Raw genomic sequence first — 24,239 nt, forward strand, 5'->3', positions numbered from 1 at the left:
TTCATGACAGCACCTGCAGGATAGATTGGGACAACAGTTTGGGATGGGATGGTTCATGACAGCACCTGCAGGATAGATTGGGACAACAGTTTGGGATGGGATGATTCATGACAGCACCTGCAGGATAGTTTGGGACAACAGTATGGGATGGGATGGTTCATGACAGCACCTGCAGGATAGTTTGGGATGGGATGGTTCGTGACAGCACCTGCAGGATAACTAGTCTGGGACAACAATTCATTCTAGCACCCGCAAATAGTCTTGGACAAGATGGTTCATGACAGCACCTCCAATAACAGCTTGGGATATAATCCTGTTAAAATTACACTTTGCCTCACCCCCAAGTCAGTTGACTAATGATCAGCTCTTAGGCAGAGAAAGTCTGGTTGACAGCAGAGACACTGAATCAGTGACTGAAAACGTTTTTGTCATTCTTTCTCCTCTTCACTCAGTCTCTCTGACTTGTCAATTTGTTCTCTCTCTCTCTCTTCTACTACTAAAACACAATATCGCTTTACCAAAAGCTCACATGAATATCCTTATCCCTGTTATCCCCTACCCCATCCACACCCACTGAAGGAAGCAGAATGTCAGTCAGTACATGTGCTGGCCAGGGAGTCAGAAAACAATCTCTGCCCTAAACCAGCAAGAAGCAACCATGGTTTGCACCCTACGCCTTTGAAAACTGAAAGGCTGACTCACCAACCACTCACATACTGAACTTCCATTGCAAGTAACCTCTGTTTTACCTCTCCATGTTCATCTCCACTAAGCAAGTCTTACATTATGAGTATCTCTGTTTTACCTCTCCATGTTCATCTCCACTAAGTAAGTCTTACATTATGAGTATCTCTGTTTTGCCTCTCCACGTTCATCTCCACTAAGTAAGTCTTACATTATGAGTATCTGTTTTACCTCTCCATGTTCATCTCCACTAAGTAAATCTTACATTATGAGTATCTCTATTTTACCTCTCCATGTTCATCTCCACTACGTAAGTCTTACATTATGAGTATCTCTGTTTCACCTCTTCATGTTCATCTCCACTAAGTAAGTCTTACATTATGAGTAATCTCTGTTTTACCTCTCCATGTTCATCTCCACTGAGTAAGTCTTATGAGTATCTCTGTTTTACCTCTCTATGTTCATCTCCACTAAGTAAGTATTACATTATGAGTAATCTCTGTTTTGCCTCTCCATGTTCATCTCCACTAAAGTAGGTCCTCTGTCCACATGTGTGTTACCTCTTTCCTGCTATGTAATACTTCTCCTCCCTCCCTCCCTCCCTCCCCTGCACCGCTTGTTAATTCTGCTGTTTAATTTCCTCTCTGCTATTGTTAAACATCCTCATTTTTTTATCTCCAGACTAGGAGAACCATTTCTTGATCATTTCCATCATGTAACCTCTCCCTGACTGGAGCAAATCTACTCTCCCCCCCCCACCCCCCCTTCCATCCCAAGTGTTCAGACCTCCCTACCACCTACCTCCCTTTTACTATCATGGTGCCCCCCTACCCCACCTTCCCCTTTGAACTTCACTCTTATTCCCTCTCTCTCTCTCCACCCTCCCAGTCATAATCCACTGATGTCACACCTTCTCTACTCAACAGCAAAAACACTCCTTTCCTCCGACTCGTCCCTCCAGCCAAACACCCCCTGTCTCCCGCTCGCCTCTTCATGCATGCGGTCGATGTCGTCCCAGCCCTCGAACACCTCCTTCATGATGACATAGTCCTGCAGCCTGCAGGCCAAAGGAAGGCGCGAGACCTTGGCAGACAGCGGGAAGCCCAGGCGGCCGCGGATGACGCGCCGACAGATGTCCTGCAGGGCCCGGGGCTCTCCCAAGTGGGCGTGGAACAGCAAGGCCAGCTTCCTCTTCAGGGCGACGTCGAAGTGCACGGTCAGCTCCTGTGAGGTCTTCAGGATGGCCTTCAGCATGCGGGTGACGCGGAAGGGCGCGGAGGGGTAGCACTGGAAGAGCAGGCCCAGGAGGTCGAGGTTGCGATGAGTCAGGGCCAGGAAGAGGGGCTCCAGGGACAGGTGGGGGTGGGGGTCTGGGTTGGTGAGACAGCACTTCTGCAGGCTGGTCACCCGGGCGTGGGCATCCGGGTCGCAGCCCAGCTGCAGGAGCTTGCGGGCCGTTGAGAAGTTGTCCTCAGTGACCGCCACCTGCAGCGGGGTCAGGCCGTCCAGGTTCAGCTGTGAAGGGACACACACACACACACAAATAGTGACAATAATAATACTAATAATGGATACTTATTTAGCAGTCTATCTGAGGTTGTGTGTGCACACGCTTGTTTGTGTAAGGTATGTCATACTTGTGTGCATGTATATTTATGTATATAAGATGTACAGAACAGAAATCAGACTGAGTCATAGTCTGCACCAGTGGGTCGCAGTATAGTATGTGTAATCAAAATAACTTATGGTAAATGCCATGACCTCTAAGTTTGTAGGTGTGAGCATAAGTCTGTCTGCATTATCATTATCATTACTTACACAGACAAGTCATATGGCTGAGTATGGCTGCCTACATGGCAGGGTAAAAACGGTCATACACGCAAAAGCCCACTCGTGTACATACGAGTAAACGTGGAGGTTGCAGCCCACGAACGAACGAAGAAGAAGAATAAATCATCTCCCCCGAATGGCAAGTTGACAGACGATAAGTTTTACACAACTTCACACCAGCAAAGCCAAGTCACCTGATTGATGTCACAGCCACCCTCAGCCAGCAACTGCAGGGCGTGGGCGTGACCCTCTTTGGCGGCGGCGTGGGCGGGGATGGCAGAGAGGGTGGTGAACACCAGGGGCCGGGGCAGGGCAGCCAGGAGATTGGAGATGATCCTGTCGTTCCCCTTGTGACAGGCCAGGCACAGAGGGGTCTGACGCTCTTTGTTCTGGGCCCGCAGGTTGCAGCCTGCAGCACAGGGGCATGTTTCAGTTTCTGAGGGAAGGTGTGTCATTTGTGTTCAGACAAATCCTTACACCCTGTACCACATCTGATAGGCCAGATGCCTGACCAGCTGATTATCCAACACACTTAGTCAGGTCTTGAGTGCATGCATGTGATTGTATATGTGTGCCTATCGGAGGATTTCTTCTGCAGAACTTTTGCCGGAGAATGACACTTATGTTGCCATGGGTTCCTTTCAGTGTGCCAAGTGCATGCTGCTTACAGGACACATATTACAGGGCATGGAAAGGACACATATTACAGGGTATGGGCACTTATTACAGGGCATGGAAAGGACACATATTACAGGGTATGGAAAGGGCACATATTACAGGGCATGGAAAGTACACATATTACAGGGCATGGAAAGGTGGGGGGTGGTGGGGTGGGGGCGTGGGGGGTTACAGCAAGCATGTGGCATATCACAGGGTAGCTGATGCACAAGTTGGTTCTGTCATATATATGTCAGAGCAATGGTGTGTGTGTGTGTGTGTGTGAATATGTGTATGCGTGCATGTGTGTGTGTGTTCACGTACACGCATGTTTGCATCGTGTTCATGCATGTATAGCAGGTGAAGGGGATATATATATATATATATATATATATAGAGAGAGAGAGAGAGAGAGAGAGATACACTATACCTGCGTCGATAAGGAGGATGGCGGCCTGGTTGTAGTGCTGGTGGATGGCCTCATGAAGGGGAGTGTGCAGAGCACTGTGTTCCGCTTTGTTGATGTCCCCTCCCGCCTTCACCACCGTCGACAGGATCTGAAACAAAACGTGTGAGCAGTGCAGGGTCTCCTCTGGTGTGTGGCCTTCTAGCATTCTTCCATCCATGGTTTCCTGTGGTCTGCCGGCGCTGATACTAAGACAGACGAACCCGGGTGTGGCCATGTATGGGACAACTCGGAGGAGCATAGTGAGAGTAATGCCACAGAAACAGTGCAAATGATGGGGCAGCAAAAAAAAAAAAAAAAAAAAAAAAGTGTGAGCCTGAGTTCACACACACTGAATGCTCGGGCACTGAATCCCACCCTTGCCAGTATTTTCTCCCCCTTCTGCTAAAACTTAGAGTGGTGGTCTGGATGCTTGTCATTCAGATGAGACAATAAATGGAAGTCCCATGTGCAGCATGCACTTTGCGCTTGTTAAAGAAACCCCGCAGCAACAAATGGTTGTCCCTGGCACAATTCTGAAGAAAAATCCAGTCATTTTCATGTGTGTGCGCAAGCATGATTAAAGCCTGACTGAACATCACATGAAACTAATGATGAGTGCCAAAAGACAGCTGTCAGTTGGCTCTACCCAGGCTGGCAGCCTGTTGTGCAAATGACTGTGTTTATTAAGCGCTTGGAGTTTGGTCTCTGACCAAGGATAAGTGTTACATAAGTATAATAATAGTATAATGATAAATAATAATTCTTCATCATCATCTAGCAGGTAATCTCCACTTCAACTGTTGTTTCTCTTGATGCTCTATTATGTCAAGAGTTACATTTTATCTCTCTCTCTCTCAAACCCTCTTAAGCTTTTGTTCTTATATTGGAGGATCATTAAGTAGCATGGAAACATCATGAAGCTTATTGTTTAAGTGTTAAACATTAAAGTCACCAAGTTGTACCCCATTATCATTCATGACCCCTTCATACTGTTTCACATTAGTCACCATTATGACCACAGTATAAATGGACTGTAAAATAATAATGAATAATAAGGAGTATTTGACAGAGCGATATATGTGAAATAAAAAATGCACAAAAGGAAAGGGAAGAGGATCATCGAAAATGAGAGCAAGTCAAGCAGAAAGAAACAGAAACTGAGAAAGAGAAAGAGAGAGACACAGTCAGAGGGTGACAGAGGGTAGAGAGATAAACAAAGAGAGGCACAAGGAGAAAGAAAAAGAGAGAGACAGAGAGAGAAGAAAAAGACAAAAAACTGACCTGGATGTCTGATTTGCTTATGATGCCAACCATAAGTGGAGTCTGGCCATTCTTACTGGCCACGTTGACTGAACACCCTGTTTTTCACACACACACACACACACACACACATACACATGCACGCACAGATGCATACACATCAAGATCAAAGATAACACAATGAAGCAATTCATGAATAAGGGGAAAATAAGACACTACAGCAAGAAATGGAATGAAGAATAAATTATGTATGCGCAAATGCTCACTTACATGCATGCAACCACACACACACTCACACACACACACATCCGGGTCAAAGATAACAAAATGATATTGTATGACTGAAAGAAGAAAATATAACACTGCAGCAAGAAATGAAATGAAAAATATATTCTGTATGTGCTAATGTTCACTAGCGTGCATACACACACACACACACACACTCATACATTGTACATAAATTTTAGGGTCCAAGATAACAGAATGAACTATAACAAGAGTACTGGGAAAATACAAAGACACACCCTAGCAATCAACTGAATGAAGGATAAACTCTGTTTAACAAAATACCAATTTCAAACAGCCAGCCTCTTTAAAACATCTCCCAAACAAAAGCACATGCCACCCCACAGATTTCCTTTTTTTTTTTTTTTTCCATGCATCATTCTCATTTCTGCATTCAATTTTGCAAGTAACGATTTCAGCGGAATTTTTTCAAGCCAAACAAGCTACACATACAGCATTTTGCCTACAAAGGACCCTGGGATCTAAACGTTTCACTTCCTTGTCTCACTTTGAATAATAACCTGTGTTTGTTCTCCTCATTTATTAGACATAAGTACATTGCCGTCGCTTTTTGAAGTACTGCGGTTACAAGTTATCTCCCCTACTTTATTCCATCCCAGAAATTTGTGCACTGACAAAAGAATAAGTGGGTGTCCTTGATAAACATCACAAGCTTCAAGAGCAAACGAAAACCAAACAGCCATGTAATTTAATTTTTCTTTTCCCATTGCTACTGCAAAAGCATATGAAAGAATTGTCAGACCACAGCCTTTGTCGCACTGCAACCTTTGTTGATGGCACAGAACTGCATGTGCATTTTTCACAGCAAGTACCATTAAACTAAGGCCATCTGACAAAGTCCTTTTATGAAACTGGAACAAAAGTGCTTGAATGGGTTTTTCTGCATGTGTGTGCTTGTGTGTGCTAAATGCATGCTGCACATAAGACGTGTGCAGTTTAGCATCTGTGAAAGACTAGAACAAAGACCAAGACTCAAGTTTTATTGTTTCTTAATCAGTTCTAGGTTGTTGTTTTTTAACCACCAACAAGAAAAGCAAAAAGCCCCAGGTTGATGTAAGGACTTTGTCAAGGGAGAAGGAATTTAAAAAAACGATTGATCACTCTGTTTCCATTCAATTCCACAAGTAACAATTTAACCTTTTCTTACAAGGCCATACAGAACGCTTCAGGCCAGCAAACAAAGAAAAAAAGGGTTGGTCTACCACAGCAATATCTTCGATAAGGCATATACATCTTTATTTTAAATCAAGCACAAATACAGGGACATAAAGAAAAATGAACAGAAAGGCTGCATGCATTTCTTCTGTATCAACAAGACCAGTCTTCAAAGAGAAAAGGGACAGTGTATTCACTCTGCATTTGATTCTATGCCATTGCAGGTGCTGTTCAAGCTCCATGAACAGGCACACAACCCACTGTCTTGTGAGACGGACAGTGATCACCCAGGACTGACATTCGGAGTCAGAGGCCACCAAGGACTGATAATTATTCTCAGTCCTAAGGGAATAACATTATGAGAAGAGCTGACATATCAACACTGGCAGTACAGACATTTAAAAAAAACACCCAAACAAACAACACCAATACTGACAAGGACACACAAGCTTAGAATCCATAAGATAGTTGGTCTGTGTAACTTGCTACCAGGGATCCTGGAAAACACTGCAGAGAAGAATTACCTCCCCTGCCTTATTCTATTTTCTCCATGAAGTTGGTGCACTACCCTTTGGAAGATCACAGCCCCAAACAACTTGACCTTAAGGGCATCAGCCAACAGGTCGTTCAACTACACCACTGCCAACAAGACTTGCCCTGTTCAAGATGAGTCAGTATCATTCATTGTTTTGTCTGTACCAGGCGCATCGCTTTGCCAATGCAAAACCAGACAAAAGGACTGTCGGGCCACACCCTTTGTTCACAGAGGGGCTTCTGCTAAAGACACAGAACTAATACCCACAGAAATTTTATATTATACTTTAAATTAAAAAAATATATATATATAGGCATCTGACAGAATCTCCAAGAAAAATCTTCTTCAGAAACAAAACAATGCTGAAATGAATACAAACATTATTCTTATTCCCTAAATCTACTGAAAATCTCCAAATGCAGATTACGTTTAAGATACACAAAACATCTGTCCATTTTGGAACATACACACGGCAGCTGAAATCTGCATCAGCCATACACATACTTAGATTGGTACTGAGCAGAAAAGTAAATAAAACTGAAAACTGATGGCAGTTGTTCTAAGTGATGATATCAACAGTTTGGTCAATCCATATATACAGTATGACACCATTACACATGTGGGATGAAGGCCAAGCAGAGGTGGCTTTGTGGATACAGCACCTGCCTAGACAGCCAAAAAAGCACCCAAGTTTGCAACACTCAAGAATCTTTTTTTTCCTCCCTCCTCCAACAACTAAGCCTTAAAATGCTGGTGTGGGTGTTAGCCTTTCACAGGTGATGAAATGAAGTCCTGTATGTAACATGCACCAAAAACAAACACAAAGAGCAGAGGTAAGCCGTATGCTCAGTTATGTACAGAGAGTGATATTTTATAAACTTGATTCATTTCCAGCAGAGTGAACACTTCTGATTTGGAGAATAAGCAGTGTAATGCAGAATATTCTGAATGCACACTAAAAATGAGTGTCCAGTTCTGGAGATAAAAAATAAAGCAAATGAACTACGACAATTATTCATTCCACATGTATTGTATTGTAATGTATATTGTACAGGTATGCTGTTGTATGCTGTTATATACTACTGTATGTGTATTGGTTTTGGGGAGGCACTTAGAGCCCACTATATGGAGTTGTGCCATTAAGTACGACTACATAGTAGTAGTAGTAGCAGCAGTAGTAGTAGTGGAAGTATGTGTGTTCACAGGAACTGTCAAACTGACCAGCGTCAATGAGGTAGCGGACGATGTCCAGATTGTTGCCACAGACGGCAGCATGCATGATGCTCTCCCCGCTGGACGTCAGCACGGTCAGGTCGGCCCTGCTCTCCACCAGCAGCTTGGTCAGCTCTGGACACACACACACACAGCACATAATAGTGAATCACTTTTATATGCCGCATGATCCTATATAATGCAACTCAGTGGACCATACACACTCTGTTCACTTATAGTTCTGTGCACTAAGCTTAAGACCAAACACACACACTCTTAGAAACCATCCACTCATAAACAACCATCCACACACATATCACCTATAACACAGCCTATCCACACACATGATCTATGACATACAGTTAAGGGAATGCTTGGTAAAAATAAACATGTCCTGAGATTGACTTTGGAGTGTTACACACACTGGATGACAACCAGCTCCAAATTTTTGATGCAGTGAAACTAAAACCATGTTCTTTTAAACAGTCACTACTGACCTGTCTATGATGAAATATGCTTTAAGAAAATAAACTCTACTTATTTTCAGAATGTATATCAACCACTGCCGCCTGTTTCTTCAAGATCTCAAGACTTTCAGCCTGTGGCAAATCCACTGGCCAGGTCACAAAGGAATATCATGATCAAATACACACTGTTTATGTAGTGTTCATATCATCAAAATCACTGTCATCACAAACAATCCATTACTATCACAATCATCTCAAGATGCTGTGTATTAAGTTGTGGATGCTGGAACATCAAGCTGGGTGCTGATGCAGTTACTGCAGCTTTTTACATAAAGCAAACCACATTATCACATCATGCTACTAAATGCCACCTCACACAACACTCCATCTTGTCCATACTTCATGTAACAATTTCTTCCTCTTTTTCTCATATATTATGCTACACATCAATCTTTTGTGTTTTAACTTTATTCATGCAGCAGTTTTAAATTCTTCTGCATATGCAAATGAATCTGCAAATATATCTGCTTGAGAAGAGAACTGCTGCATGCCCTAAAGCAGCAACCCATGTACCCGTGTCGATTCAGCTTTGGGTTGCCTGCACAAGTGGCTTGGTTTTGCACTGGGCTCACATTTTAAAGTCATGAGTTCGATTTCCCATAGCCATAATAAAAACAACTGACATTCTAAGAGTCCACATTAATGTGCTGCCGTTTTGGTTAGGTTGGCCATATTGCCCATGGATTATTATATCCTAGCTGGCTGTTAATACTTAAGGCGGACATTGATGTTATACCCTGATGAAACAGTACCCAAGTGTCCCCCATAGGCAGACTGATAGAGCGGTGTCCAGCCTTGGCTGTCACCCAGGTTCAGGTTGGCGCCACTCCTCACCAGACGTTTCACCAGACCCACCGCTTCCTCACTCTGTGCTGGGTCGAAATACTGAGAAACTGCAAGACACACACAGAGATAATTATGTATTCAATATTCTTGTGTATTCATCTGCAATCATAAACACACACATGTACACTATATACATGCATATATGTACATACCCCCACCCCCAATCCCCCACCACACACTTAAATACGTACACTAAATAAACATGTATATGGTTGGCATAGTTTTAATTGGCACATAATCAGTGTTGGGTGTAAAGCTGTAGGTCCTTGTAAGCAGAGATTTAATCAGCATAAATCTGAACTCACATAAAGCTGCAGGCAGAGTTTTTAATCAGCAAAAATGAGTACTCAGTATGTATGTAGGTATCATGATAGGCACTTTTAATCAACATAAATCTGTACTCAGTACAAAGCTGTAAGAGTCAGACAATGAATAAACAGCAAGCAGAGCTACCTCTGCAGCTGACTGCAGGTGAACAGTGACTGACCCTGTCTGATGGCTTCGTGCAGCGGAGCTTGGTGAAGACGATCGGCTCGATTGATGTCACAGCCTCTGGCCAGTAACAACTGGGAAATCTCCATGTACTGGTGACTTACTGCCTCTATTGTGGGGCACACACACACACACACACACAAAACACAAACAAACAGATGCATGAAAATTAATATCATTATTATCAAAAAGATTTCTAGAGTGGGCACATGTACTGAAGTATCAGAGCACTGTGTGATTTTCTATGGTCAATATGCCTGTTATCAATAGTAATATCACATTAAAGTACATGATTTATGGTAACTGTAAATAACACACTAAATAAAGCGATCATTCATCATGCCTTAAATGCTAAGAACAAAAAGTTTGTTTTGTTTTGTTTTGTTTTGTTTTTCTCTGAACTTAAAAACAAGAATTGATTATGGAAATCAAAAATAACACAGTGGACAAAATTATCATTTATCATGTATTAACTCACTCGCTGCCATTGTCCGCATATGCGGACATCGTCCGAGAAAGCGTTGGATGCCAATGTCCGCATATGCGGACTTGGATTTTAAAAAGTCGTGCTGTCGGAGTGACGCGTAGGATGCGAAAATCAAAAGCAGATGTGATATCTTACGTCACCTCTGGTCTGCTTTTCATTCACACACGCTGCGTGTGTGTCGCGATAAGCTCAACCGCAGTTGATAACAAAGCGTGCCCCCTGTCAGCTTTGTAAGTTGTTTGACAAGATGGCGTCACGGCGAAGTGTTCGACACGGTCGGAGAGGTGAAATGTTACTCAGCGTCGAAGATGCTTTGGAAATGATCCAAACTGAAGGCTCTGATGTCGAAGGAGATAATGTTGATTCTTCAGACAGTGAATTTGAACCAGATCTCGATGAACTAGAAATAGATTTGGCCGCTGAAGAGAGTGTTTACAATGGAGAGGAAAGTGAGGAACATGTGCCCACAGATGAGACAGACACAGACGATGAAACCACTGAGGAAACGGACGATTTTGCAAGTGTTTTCACCAGTGATTGGACTGACAATTTTTCCTTTTTCCCTCCCAGGACTCAGCATCACCTGCCATGAGCTCTTCCACTCAAGACAAGATTATTGTTGGTGATACTACATCAGGCTTTTGTGTACAGTGAACTCCTTTTTTTTTCATTATATAGAGACAATATTTTTTTTTGTATGTGTGAATTTCAACTTTCTTCACCACCTGTTCATACTTCATTGCATGCACTAGGTCTTCAGTTCCTCAAATAGTGTTAGAATGTGATGTGGAACATGTTCAAGGGCACTTGGTGTACATTTCTGATGGGTGCAAAAATGCTAAAAATTACACAAAATATGTATACCGCGATCAACATCAAGATGGTGAGTAAATACTTTGATTTTTTGCACACATATGGAACAACATTCCTTGCATACATATACTAAATATCAATTGTCTGGGTGTTTATTTGTTTTTTTTTACAATTTTTTCCCCATCCTGTACAAACCCTGGGTTTTCAGGGATTGGCAAGGGCAAAAACTCTTGGCATGGAGTGAGTTAAATGCTTAGAATGAGGAGTTTTTCTTTTAGTGGAAACTAAATATTACATCGGAAAATGTTACCATTTACCATGTCTGGAATGCCAAGACTGATGAGTTGTTTGTTGTTTTTTTTCTTTTTTATCATTACCTTAAAACCAAATATTACTTTTTCTTTCCCCTTCATTTTTCCAAAATCATTGATTCAGCATTACTAACATGTACACTTTGGTTTTTGTTTTGCTTTAAAACATAACATTCCTGAATAAAGATGGTTTAAATTACATGTACCTGACTCAAAAGCAAGTGTCCACAATTTCAAGTACCCCACCAGACTGGGATTTTTACTCCCCCTCCACTAGATCTTGAGTGGCAGTCTGGTTGCTTGTCTTTCAGATTAGATAATAAACCGAGGTTCTGTGTGGAACATGCGCTTAGTCCACATAAAAGAACCCACAACAAGAGGTTTTCCCTTGAGAAGTTCTGTAGAAAAATCCACTTTGATAGTAAAACAAGCATACTTGTAGACTGAGAAAAAAAATGGAGGGGTGGCAGTGCTGCACTGAGCTCTCTACCCATGAAGAGCAACCTGAATTTCACACAAGAGAAATCTGTTGTGACAAAAAAGTAATACAATGTACGTATGTGTGTGTATATATAATAGCCATGTCAGACTGACCACTGGACCAGCAGAGGAAGCAATTGCTGTCCCCACTATATGGGCAAGAATTTGATCACAGTGAAGAGTGTCTTGCCCAAGTTACATCCCCACTCTCTTAGCCAAGAGAGCTTTAGGACAGTGAGCGTTGGGATAGTCCCCAAAGGCCAACTAGTCCCCATGGCTGCAGCATCTGCAATCTTGCCTCCTAATTTGAGAGGCACAATCCTTCACAAAAGATTAAACTGTAAATGAATTCCCACTGCAGTGAAGAAACCATTCATCATACAGCTCTCCCTTTGCTGTTGGCCCTGCTGTAAATTCATGTGAATTTCTGATATACGCCCACACACAAATGAGAGCAAAACAATACAGCATGTGTGAAACCAGACCTAACAAAGGAGTCGTCCCTTTCATGACAGACAGGTTTGGGTTGGCATGGTTGTCCAGGAGGAGCTGCACAATGTTGACTTGGTTTTTGACAGTGGCCATCATCAGAGCTGTGTGACCAGTGCGGTCCTGGGCATCCACATTGGCACCTGCACACACACACAGGTGATAAGCAGTGATACACACAGATGAAAAGTTCCTTCATTGGATGGCACTGAATAATTTGTATGTATACACATGTATAAACAAGCATGAACATGAGCATGCACACATACACACAAAGATTTGCTATCCACAACCAATTTTTGAATGGTTCATACCCAGTATGTGTACAGTATGTATGTGTATGTATGAACTCTGTGTGTGTGTGTGTGTGTGTGTGTGTGTGTGTGTGTGCGCGCGCGCGCGCGTGCACGCGTTTGTGTGTGTGTGTGTGAGTGAGTCTGTGAGTGTGTGTGTGTGTGTGTGTGTGTGTGTGTGTGTGCGTGTGTGTGTGTACTGTGAGTCACAGTGTCAAGGCAGCAATGAACCCTAGGCCAAGGAATTTAGATTAAAATTTGCGTTAGGTCAAAATGCCTGCAACAAAACCGTTCTTTTTATGATAAAATAGAATAAATCATACTGATCATACTGATATAAAGTTGACCACTATAGGGGGGCGGGAACATAAGTAGATTTTGATTTTTAATGTCCAGAATCGAATATTTTTATTACTTCTGCCTGTGTGAGAGCGCCTTACAAAGAGTCGCAAGGCAAGCACAGGCGAAGGTTACGCAAGCGCGGTATTAGGGGTCGCCAGAGGAAAGCGTTCAGCGCGGTACAGTACATGTGACTGACTGCTGCCGCGCTGATGCTGATCTGTGAGCAGGTCACTGCGGCAGACAACTGATTCTGAACAGTAAGCTAGGAACAGAGCTCTTTGGGGTCAAAAGGAAACAAACATTTTCAAATTCATGTATTTTATACTAAAGTGGTAGAAGATGCAAATCCGCTTTTATGAATGTTTTCCAGTTTCCTACCATTCATGACATATCATAAAGAATGAAATCGGTATTATACTGACTGCAAAGGTGAATTTACGAAGGCAGCATGGGATCATTTAGTTCGTAAGTACAATTTTGTTGATATTTTACGCAATGCACAACTTGGATATACTCCATGCTCCGCTTATTAACGTGTAGAATATAAATATCTAAATATGTGTTAACCCGGTTCAGTTTCAATGAACATTATCGGCGCTCTGTCCAGACAAGAAACTGGGAAAGTATGGAGGGCAGATGATGGCAAAATTGAACATCATGTCTTGATGTGAAAAGAACGGTATGAAATACATATTTTTCTTTGGAAATGAACCGGTATTTGCAAATGTGACTCACAAACCCTGGCGCAGTAGACGTCAATTTAGAGTGGGATATAAATAATAATCATAATGATAACAATGGATCATAAATTTTATTAATGATTATGTAACACATGTAACACTGAATCCAAGTTACCTAAACTAACTTTCCCGACGCAGATGTTTGAATTACTGGATTTATAATAATTATAATAATGAATCTATCATGCGATCCTTAGCCAATGCAATGCATTCAAACAAAGCCTGTGCAAAATTATGTATTTTATTAATGATTACCTAAAACCTTATACAGTCCCAAAGAAAGATATGCTGATAGTCCAGGGAGACTGGAATGCCAAGGTTGGCCCAGATGCATACCAGAATTGGGCAGGAACAACTGGTAAGTTTGGCATTGGGGAAACCAATGACAGAGGCCTTAGATTGCTGGAGTTTGCCAAAAGCCATCGCCTTACCCTAGCCAATACTCTCTACCTGCATAAGCTGTCCAGAACCGCAACCTGACACTCACCAAACAGGCAAGTCCACAACCAGATAGACTTCATCCTGACCCCACAACGCAAAAAGTCCAGTATCAATAAAGCCAACACAAGGACGTTCCCAGGAGCTGATATCGGCAGCGATCATGATCTTGTCTTGGCAACCTTCAAGCTCAAGCTGAAGTGCAAGCGTTGTCCAAGGAATCCCCGTATCCGCTTTGACCTAGAAAAGCTAAAGGACCCTGAAATCGCGGATGTGTTCCAGGCTCAAGTAGGCGGGAAGTTCACAGCCCTCAACTTAATGGACATCGACGTAGACACCCTAGCTAACAACATCAAAAGAGGTGCTAACTACAACAGCTGAACAAGTTGTGGGAAAAAAGCAAAAAAGGATCCAACCATGGGTGACAAATGAGGTCCTAGATCTGTGCGACAAGCGGCAAGAACTGAGGAAAAAGAAACACTCTAGTAATGAAGCCAGGACGAAGCACCAACAGATGAACAGAGAAGTCAGGACAAAGATGAAGGCAGCCAAAGAAAACTGGATAGAGGAGCAGTGCGAAGAAGTTGAGAAAGGCATGGAAGCAGGGAACAGCAAAAGAGCCCATAGCACCCTCAAGACCCTCACCAAGACTAGCCAGCAAAGATCAGCTGTCATCGAAGATAAGGATGGCAAGCTACTGACAGATAGCGAAGAACTCCTGAAGAGGTGGACAGAATACTGTGACGGCCTCTACAACTACCAGCTCAATCCAGACTCATCCATACTGCAGGACAACCCACGATCCACAGACAGTGAGGAAAATCTCCAAGTATTGAAGGAGGAGGTTGAGGCTGCAATACAGAGTCTGAAGCCAGAGAAATCTCCAGGAGTGGACAACGTCCCATCTGAGCTTTTGAAGTACGGAGGGAAGGAGACCACAGAAGCACTAACAATGCTATGTCAGAAGATCTGGACAGAAAAGAAGTGGCCGACAGAATGGACCCAATCGCTGGTGATTCCTCTACCCAAGAGGGGCAACCTCAAGCAGTGTCAAAATTACAGGACTATAAGTCTCATTAGCGACCCAAGCAAAGTCATGCTCCGCATCATCCTCAACCAATTGAAATCCAAGACTGAGGAGCTGCTATCAGAAGAACAAGCAGGCTTTAGAAAAGGGCGGAGCACTGTCGAACAAATATTCAACTGTTGAGTCCTCACTGAAAAACATCTACAACACCAAAAGGACATCTGTCACAACTTCATCGACTTCAAGAAGGCATTCGATCGGGTGTGGCACAGCGGCCTCTGGCAAGTACTGAGAGGCTTCAACATTGATGAAGGGCTCATTCAAGACATCCAGGCCCTCTACGAACATTCCAGCAGCGCAGTGCTCCTCAACAATCAACAAGGACAGTTCTTTCGGACCACAGTCGGAGTCAGGCAAGGATGCCTATTATCCCCAGTACTTTTCAACATCTTTCTGGAGAGAATCATGCAAGAGGCCCTCGAAGACCACCACACCTCCATCATCATTGGCGGCAGGCCAGTCTGCAATCTTCGATTCACAGACGACATCGACCTCATGGGAGGCACTAACACCAAGCTCCAGGATCTAACAAACAGACTTACTACAAGAGCAAGTGCTTACGGCATGGAGGTCAGCACAGAGAAGTCAAAGGTCATGGTCAGCAGCACAACTAACATCAGTGCCAACATAACCATGAATGGTGAGCCCTTGGAAGAAGTGACCAGTTTCAAGTACCTGGGAGCAACCCTGTCCAAAGACGGCACGTGCACAGCAGAAATCCGAAATAGGATTAATTCTGCAACGGCAGCGATGGCCAGACTGAACAGGGTATGGAAGAGCAACATCAGATTCCACACAAAATTCCTGCTCTACAAGTCACTGGTGGTCTCCATCCTCTTATATGGATGTGAGACATGGACACTGATGGCAGAAACAGAAAGAAGAATCCAAGCATTCGAAACCAAGTGCTTGAGGAGACTACTACACATCTCCTACAAGGAGCACAAGACCAATGACTATGCGTGGAACCTGGTCAGCAACCTTGTTGGGCCCCAAGAACCACTGCTGGCGACTGTCAAACGACGGAAGATGGCATGGTTTGGTCACGTCATATGACATAACACCCTCTCCAAAACCATCCTGCAAGGGACTGTAGAGGGAGGGCGCAGACGGGGGCGGCAGAGAAAGAGCTGGTCCGACAACGTCAAGGAATGGACCAAAATGATGATGCCAGATCTCCTCACGACAGCTGCCAACAGAACGGCGTGGCGAACTATGACATCTTCCTCATGTCCCCCCAACGACCCCAGCGGTCAAGGGAATGAGTGAGTGAGTGAAAATCTTATGACATATGTAACATGGAACCCAAAATACCTAAACTAACTCCTCCACACTGGATGATTTTATTTTTCAGAAACGCTGCAGGCACTCCATTTTCACATCAATTCTCCCCAGTGTTTAACTGTTTAAAAGTACTACCGTTCATTTTCTTATGAAATGGGAATTGTATTATTTATATCACTTGACAAAAGTTTTCCTCTTTATCTGAAGAATTGTGATCAAAACACCGGATTCTTTGTATCTTTCTATTAGGTCAATCAACAGAAAACTGATTTGCGTTATCCTCACAGTGAACAAATATTTAGGATTGCAGAAAAACAAAATGTAATAAAAGTAAGACTTTGAGAAAAAACAAAACCAAACAACAACAACAAGCAACAACTAAAAATAAGGAATTTTATTATCTGCGTAAGGCATAACCAAAGAACATGTGTTCCGTGTCCGAATGTGACACCTGACTTCATCTCAAGCACTACTAAACGTGAAATGCTTCAAACTTCATTAATTTTAAGAAATTCATTCAAAATCAATGTATACTTTGGTTTTTCAGAACTTGTGTGATGTAAAATGTGGCTGTTCTAATCAAATTTTTCAAAACAATAAGCGCGTAGGGACTGACATGTTTCGGATACAACAAATTTTTTCGTTCCACACTTCGTCTGTCTTGTGAACTGATAAACTACATCATTTCGTGATAAAACTTCACCAGACAGCAAAAGCCAAAATCAAGGTAATTTATGGGGGTGATTTTCTACTTTGAACTTTGTTGTTTGGAACTTTTGATGCAACAAGTCTTCAACTGAAAACAGTCTTAATGAACTACATGCGTTGACTTGGTTCGAAATCTTACGCCAGTATCCATATATTATCGCATCTCGCCATGTGTCAGAAACGGTGATTGTGTCTAAACTTAATCGGATCAGAGATAAATGTACAAACAAACTGTAACAATCACTAAATTAACATACACAGTTTTGTTTTGTTTTAATATAGCAACCACGGGGTGCAAATGAACATATCGGAGATTTCCATGTAACATATGTACATCTCACACGCTGTCGGAAACAACACATTCTCTGAATCTGTGTTCAAACACACACGATTGAAGGGTGTTTGTCAAACCGATTTACGCTTTCCCACGATGAATCCGCATGATTTATGTGGAAAAAGTTCTAATTTTGTTTACATGTATATTTTTCTTGGGTCGTTTACATGCACAGAAGTAACACAGAAAAGCGGAACTGAAAATTAATATGCGATGTCAATTGCATTTAAATAGTTGAATAGACTTTTTTTTTTCAGAAAATGAGTGTATGTGCTGCAGAAGATAGATGTGTTGACCACCTGTTGCAAGTAAAGAACATGTAGTGTATTCATGAATGTGCTTGCCTTTGAATGAATAAAAAATACGTCAAGAGGAACGGGTTGTTTACGTCTGTCACGCGGGTTTTTTGCGTAATATTTCAAACTTAATGTACCATTTTTACTGATGACCAATGTTTTATTATCACAACGAATGAATATAGATCAGGTCTGTATGTACCTGATTTTAGTCAGGTTTGTACTTATTTGTTTCTGACCACTTCATGTCTAGACACATTGCCATGTCACAAAATGGCACCGAAATTTTGGATGTTTTTAATAATTTTCAACACATTTAAGACACAAGAACAAACCATATCTCACAAAATTGTTGCAGACATTTCTCTAATGAATTGCAATCCTGATAACATGTGAAACATTTGAATAATCATTGTAAACACATGTTTATACTGTATCAGACTGAGAGACCCCCATTTCCAACAAAGTTATGGAGATTGACCCATTTTCATTTTCCAGGCAGTCTTTGCTCTTCATGACTATCTGATGCACTTCATTTTGCCACCTTCATACTCCAGCCAGATACATTTTCTTTCCCACGCTAAACTGATGTGTCTACTGCATCAGGGTTCGTGAGTCACATTTGCAAATACCGCTTCATTTCCAAAGAAAAATATATATTTAATACCGTTCTTTTTACATTAAGACATGATGTTGGTCAATTTTGCCATCATCTGCCTTCCATGCTTTCTGAATTAATTGTCTGGACAGTGCTCCGACAATGTTCATTGAAACAAACCTAGTTAACAGGTACTGAGATATTCATATACTACACGTTAATAAGCAGAGCATGAAGTATTTCCAAGATGTACATTGCATAAAATGTCAACATAATTGTTCTTACGAACTAAATGATCCTGTGCTGCCTTCGTAAATTCACCTTTGCAGTCGGTATAATACCGATTTCATTTTTATGAAATGTCAGGACTGGTAAGAAACTGTAAAACATTCATAAAAGCAAATTTGTGTTTTCTACCAATTTAGTATATAATAGATGAAATTAAAAATTATGTTTCCTTCTGACTCCAAAGAGTTTTCTGTATTTTCTGTATGGTATCTGTCATCTGCCGGAGTGACCTACTAACGGAGGTATAGGACAACATAAGCGCGGCAGCAGTCAGCCACAAGTACTGTACTGCCCTAAACGCTTTCCTCTGACGATCCCTTATACCGCACTTGCATAACCCTGGCTTGCTCATGCCTTGCGATCTTTGTAAAGTGCTCTCTCATAGCCAAATGTGTGAGAAATAATCATTAAAAATCAAAATCTAATCATGTTCCCACCCACCTACAGCGGTCAAGTTTATATCAGCGTGATCAGTATGATTTATTCTATTTTATCGTGAAAAGAACGGTTTTGTTGCAGACATTTTGACCATTTTTGTATCTGCCCTGGACTACCCTGGACATTCATTAACTAAGACATCAGTACCAGCATGGCATTAGGGAAGCATTGAAAGGAGAGGATTGGGCCCTGCCTTTTAATGCCGAGCCTAAGACACAGCAGAATTCACTACCCCCAAATCCCTAAACACCATGGCACCATCAACCTTGAACTTTACCTGCATGGATCAAGGTGTGCACAATGTCCAGGTGCCCCGACTCAGCGGCCACAATGAGCGGAGTCTTGTGCTGCTGGTCCATCCAGTTGATGTCCGCTCCAGCACAGGCCAGCGCTGCCACCACCTGCATCTGTCCTGCTTTTGCCGCCAGCATGGTGGGTGTGCGTCCCAGCCTGTCCACTGCGTTCAAGCTGCACTTTGCAGCCACCAGGAGTTCCACAATGTTGACGTGACCCTTCCTGGCACAGGCATGCAGAGGGGTGGACCCCGCCTCATTCTCAAAGTCCAGGTTCGCTGCTCGCTCAACCAGCAGCTTGGCAACAGTGTAGTACCCATTCCAGCAGGCCACGTTGAGGAGTGAGTTCAGTTCCCCATCAGCTTCATCCACGTTGGCCCCGCGGTCCAGCAGAAGGCTACAGATGTCCGTGATACCGAGTCGCACCGACAGCTGCAAGGCAGTCTGGCCTCTGTAGCGGAAGTCCACATCAAACTCCTGGTCTTTCTGCAGAATGTCCTTGACTGAGGCCACGTCCTTGTCATCAATGGCTTCCTGCAGCCGACGAATCGTTCTTCTCTTCTCCCTTTTTTCAAAGGCTGCCCTGCCTTCTGCTGAATCTGACAGATATGATTTTAAAAAGCAAAGTCAACTGTTTATACAAGATACAGCTGATAATACCACAAATAAATGACTGAACTATGACAAACACACCTGATAATATAAACATGATGAAAGCTAAAAAGGATATGTAAACAGCAGATGACACTGACCATCTAGAAATCAAATACACACAAAAAAAAGTCCATCCAAATTAGCCAGCCACCATGGGGGAGAAGTTGTTAACGTAACTGACACTGACAATTGCATGGAAGGATGTGAGTTTAAAAACATATCAGAGGATTATCATTGTGGGACATTTTGACCTTTGACCAGCACCTGACCAGAGCCAAGTGTGCTGTGTGAGCTAAGCTTAAATAAAAAGACAGAAACTACACAGTCAAGAGTTATGTAATTCATGGAGGCACCACTGGAATCACTCAAATTTCCTTATCAATACTGCAGATGATCTATCAATGGAAGCTTTTGCTCAATTTCCTGATCAACTGCTGCAGATGTCTCATCTCTCAGGCCTTGATTTTAGAAAGAAAAAAAAATTAAAGGAATGACAGAAATGGAAGGCAGAAAAAGAGGCCAGTAAGAGAGAATCTGCATAAATTACTCAAAGACTGTACAGACTAGTTTGGTAGCAGAAGACATGTATAAATCTGTATGAAGGATAGTGCGTTTGTGTGTGTGTGTGTGTGTGTAAATGTATGCATGTGTGTGTGAAATTAATGAGATAGAGAGGGAGGGAGAGAGGCAGAGACAGAAAACAAGACAGAAAGAGACAATGTAAGCATAAATGCGTAAGTTGGTTGTGCGTGTGTCATTTCCTAACAAATAGTACCCTCTGCCATGTTCGGTGTGTGTGTGTGTGTGTGTGTGTGTGTGTGTGTGTGTCTGTCTGTCTGTGTCTGCGTGTTTGCGTGCATGTGTGTGCGCGAGCACGTGAGTGTGTGTGCGTGTGAGTGTGTATGCGTGTGTATGAGTGCACATCTGCATGCATGCATATGCAGGCAAACATGTAAGTGTATGTGTGTATCATGCAAGTGATTCAACTTCTGGATCTGAGAAAAGTGAGTTAGTTAAATTTCTGTATCATTCTCCCTCTCTCTTCTGAGAAAAGTGAGTTTGTTAAATTTCTGTATCATTCTCCCTCTCTCTCTCTCCCCCTTGACAATGTATAATGTTCTAAAAACAAGAATCAGATCTGGAGACAAATTTAAAGATTACATTAAATGATTAATTGTATAACTTATAAGAGGTGTGAAACATGGGCATGTCTGCAATCCTATCTTATTTTCATTGTTTGTAAATGAATTGTCAACTGAAATAATCCAGAAGGATAGGCATGGTGCTATGTTTACAGTTGACGGTATGCTTGGATTTATCAAGGAGTGGGTGAAGAAAATTCATTTGTGGAAACTTTCCATTGACGACTGACTGACTGCAGATGGCAAGATTGGGAAAATCTTCAAGTACAGTGACAGATTACACATAGATACATATACAGAGTGTATAGTTCAACTCATTTAGTGAAGAAATATATCTTTCTTTAAATTCAGTCCGTTAGTTACGATTCATTTTGACCAGATTTAGATTTGGTATTTGGACCTGTGATGCTTATCTGATTTAAGTATTGATTATATAATATAAACTCTGTTGTTGCCCCTCTTCATATGGGGTCAAGGCCGTAAATGAATATAATATCTCAGTCTCAGTCTTTTCAGTCTCAGTCTTTCTCTCTTAAATACCTTAATATTGCATATTGTGTGCTTGAGACGGCTTTAATCATCAACTGACCTGACACTTGATCCTTATGTGATGTCAAGGGACAGATTGATGTATCTGCTAAATATGTTGGGTTAATTACATCAGAAATCACACAATGAAGTGGTCAGCATGATTTTCAAAAAAATAAATTTCATATATAGTGTATCTAGGTGTACTTGACACACTGATATAATCATTAGGTTCACTATATGTTTTTTGGGTTTTTTTCAAATCTGTGCACACGCGTGCGTGTGTGTGGGTGTGTGTGTGTGGGGGGGGGGGTGGGGGGGGGGGGGGGGTGTATGTGCGCGCATTTCAGGCGAGTTATGGGGTGGAGAGAGAGAGAGAGAGAGTCATTATTTTTTAACTTTCAAGCTAACTTTTGGTGTCTTGTTTCACTCCATACCAGAAGAACTAGACCAGCAGAGTATTTGACAAATTTACACAACAGTGCACCTGAAAGAAAATTCTGCTCTTTTGAATGGTGCAAAACATGTCTTATTTCATTTATGTATAAATTTATTATATTCTTTAAGTTTGTTTTATATTTTCTATCTTTTTTTCTATCCAAGCAAGCCCGAGTGAAAACTTGCTATTTCCTGGTTCCACACAACATGGGGCGTCAACTACAGTAACTGAGCTTGGGGTGAAAATCCACTTTGCACTGCGGCAAAATCCACATTTCTTCCCCTCCACCCTCTGTGAGACTGACGGAGTGAACGTCCACGCCTTGTGAACACTGCTCATTCCGTCTTGTGGGGAAACAATGTGGATATAGTTACCAGCACTGCTACATTTTGGTTTGGCTTCAAGTTAATCACGCAAGTGTCCTGAGCAGTTATTCATTCGTCGGATAACCCGCACTCACCCGCGCAAACTGTTCTTGGCGGTACATTCACTGGTAAAACGCTCAACCCCTCCCCATAATACCCCCCTCCCCTTCCCCATACACCAATGCCTCTTGGAGTTCCATCCCATCGCCCACCTGAAAAACACGCACATCACAAACTGCGACTTTGATCCGAACCCAACAAATGCTGCCGCGCATCATCAGTCTCAATTTTTAATTTCGAGGAGGCGTCAAAGCATGTAGACTGATCAATATACATTACACCACAACAGAATGAAAGAAGACGAAGAAGAAAGGGGGTTGGGAGGAACGAGGGTGTGGAGTGGGGGAAGAAGGCGATGCATGGTCAGGTCTTCAGATCTTCAGCCTATTTTACAATGAACTGATAAAAAGAACAAAGGCGTCGCAATATAAAATCATTAAAATAATGTAACTTTAAATGTGTCAACAGTTATAACATCACTGTAAAACGCAAAACTCGAGAAGCACCTAAAAGCAGCTGATACCAAAACAAAACACACACCTCGTCTCTCTTTCCAGCCGGGGGCTGCCATGATAGCTTTCTCAAGAGTTACGCGTGGCTGCCAGAGTAACGTTTCCTTATAAATACACAATGTCATTTCCTGGTAGTAGTAGTTGTAGGGACTGGCTTTTGGCCTTAGGCCTCGCGGACTATTTGTGTTCCCTCATTATTTTGCCACTTTGTTTAGGTCTGATTGCAGAGTCCCACATTCTCACCTCACTTGACAATGTCTCCCAAAGACTCAAAAGATGTGTCATTCATTTGGTCAGATGTGCATTCATGCAGTTACTCTTACTGCGTGTGATGTGCGGCAAGTTGCTTCAGGTAGGCTACATTTCTGTTGGAGTTTGAGATCATGTAGTAAAGGGCTAGGGTGTTGGTCTATTTCTGTTATTCGGTCCCTATACTGTGTGATGGAGACTTTGCGAATGGTTTTTGGAGGAGAGGTGCTTGCAAAAAAAAAAAAAAAAGGGAACTTGAAAAAGGATAGTGTACTTTTCTCACCCACCCTCATGAACTGAATACACCGAAACACATGTAGGTAACAACACAAATACGAGACGAGAAAGCGACGCGGTTAGACCCAAGTTTCAACAGGCAAAGTACAATTAAATATAAAAATGAAAAGAAGCAGAACATGTGTGTGTTGAATGGTGTCATGAACGTTATGATGACATCATTTACTACGTTTTTGTATCAATCAATCAAGACACCATTCAACACATATTCTAAGTTTGACAGCTGTTTCTTGTAGCTTATTTCTGTTTCTGACGGTATTTGGAAGGGATGAGAATTTCCTGTACTGGTTTCTGCACTGAATCTGGCACAGTTGTTGGGGGT

At 42.3% G+C, this 24,239-nt stretch overlaps 1 protein-coding gene across 1 annotated transcript; it reads right to left on the minus strand.

The window, feature by feature from the left end:
* Nucleotides 1-1,114: 1,114 nt before the first annotated feature.
* On the minus strand, nucleotides 1,115-23,432 carry LOC143292617 (uncharacterized). Its single transcript, XM_076603075.1, has 10 exons — nucleotides 23,400-23,432; nucleotides 19,656-20,270; nucleotides 12,529-12,675; nucleotides 9,948-10,061; nucleotides 9,367-9,507; nucleotides 8,097-8,222; nucleotides 4,901-4,977; nucleotides 3,602-3,728; nucleotides 2,709-2,923; nucleotides 1,115-2,199 (listed from the first exon to the last, which is right to left on the minus strand). Exons 1-10 carry the CDS (start codon nucleotides 23,428-23,430, stop codon nucleotides 1,600-1,602), a joined length of 2,193 nt encoding a protein of 730 aa, XP_076459190.1. The 5' UTR covers nucleotides 23,431-23,432; the 3' UTR covers nucleotides 1,115-1,599.
* Nucleotides 23,433-24,239: the final 807 nt, after the last annotated feature.

Source organism: Babylonia areolata, chromosome 18 (assembly GCF_041734735.1).
Source record: "Babylonia areolata isolate BAREFJ2019XMU chromosome 18, ASM4173473v1, whole genome shotgun sequence".
Taxonomy (NCBI): Eukaryota; Metazoa; Mollusca; class Gastropoda; order Neogastropoda; family Buccinidae; genus Babylonia; species Babylonia areolata.

Coding starts and splice junctions, on each gene's coding strand:
- LOC143292617 (XM_076603075.1), bottom strand. CDS start 23,430: ATGGCAGCCCCCGGCTGGAAAGAGAGACGAG. Junction 12,676..19,655: donor GCACACCTTGATCCATGCAG/GTAAAGTTCAAG, acceptor GTGTGTGTGCAG/GTGCCAATGTGGATGCCCAG. Junction 4,978..8,096: donor CCGCTACCTCATTGACGCTG/GTCAGTTTGACA, acceptor TGTGAAAAACAG/GGTGTTCAGTCAACGTGGCC.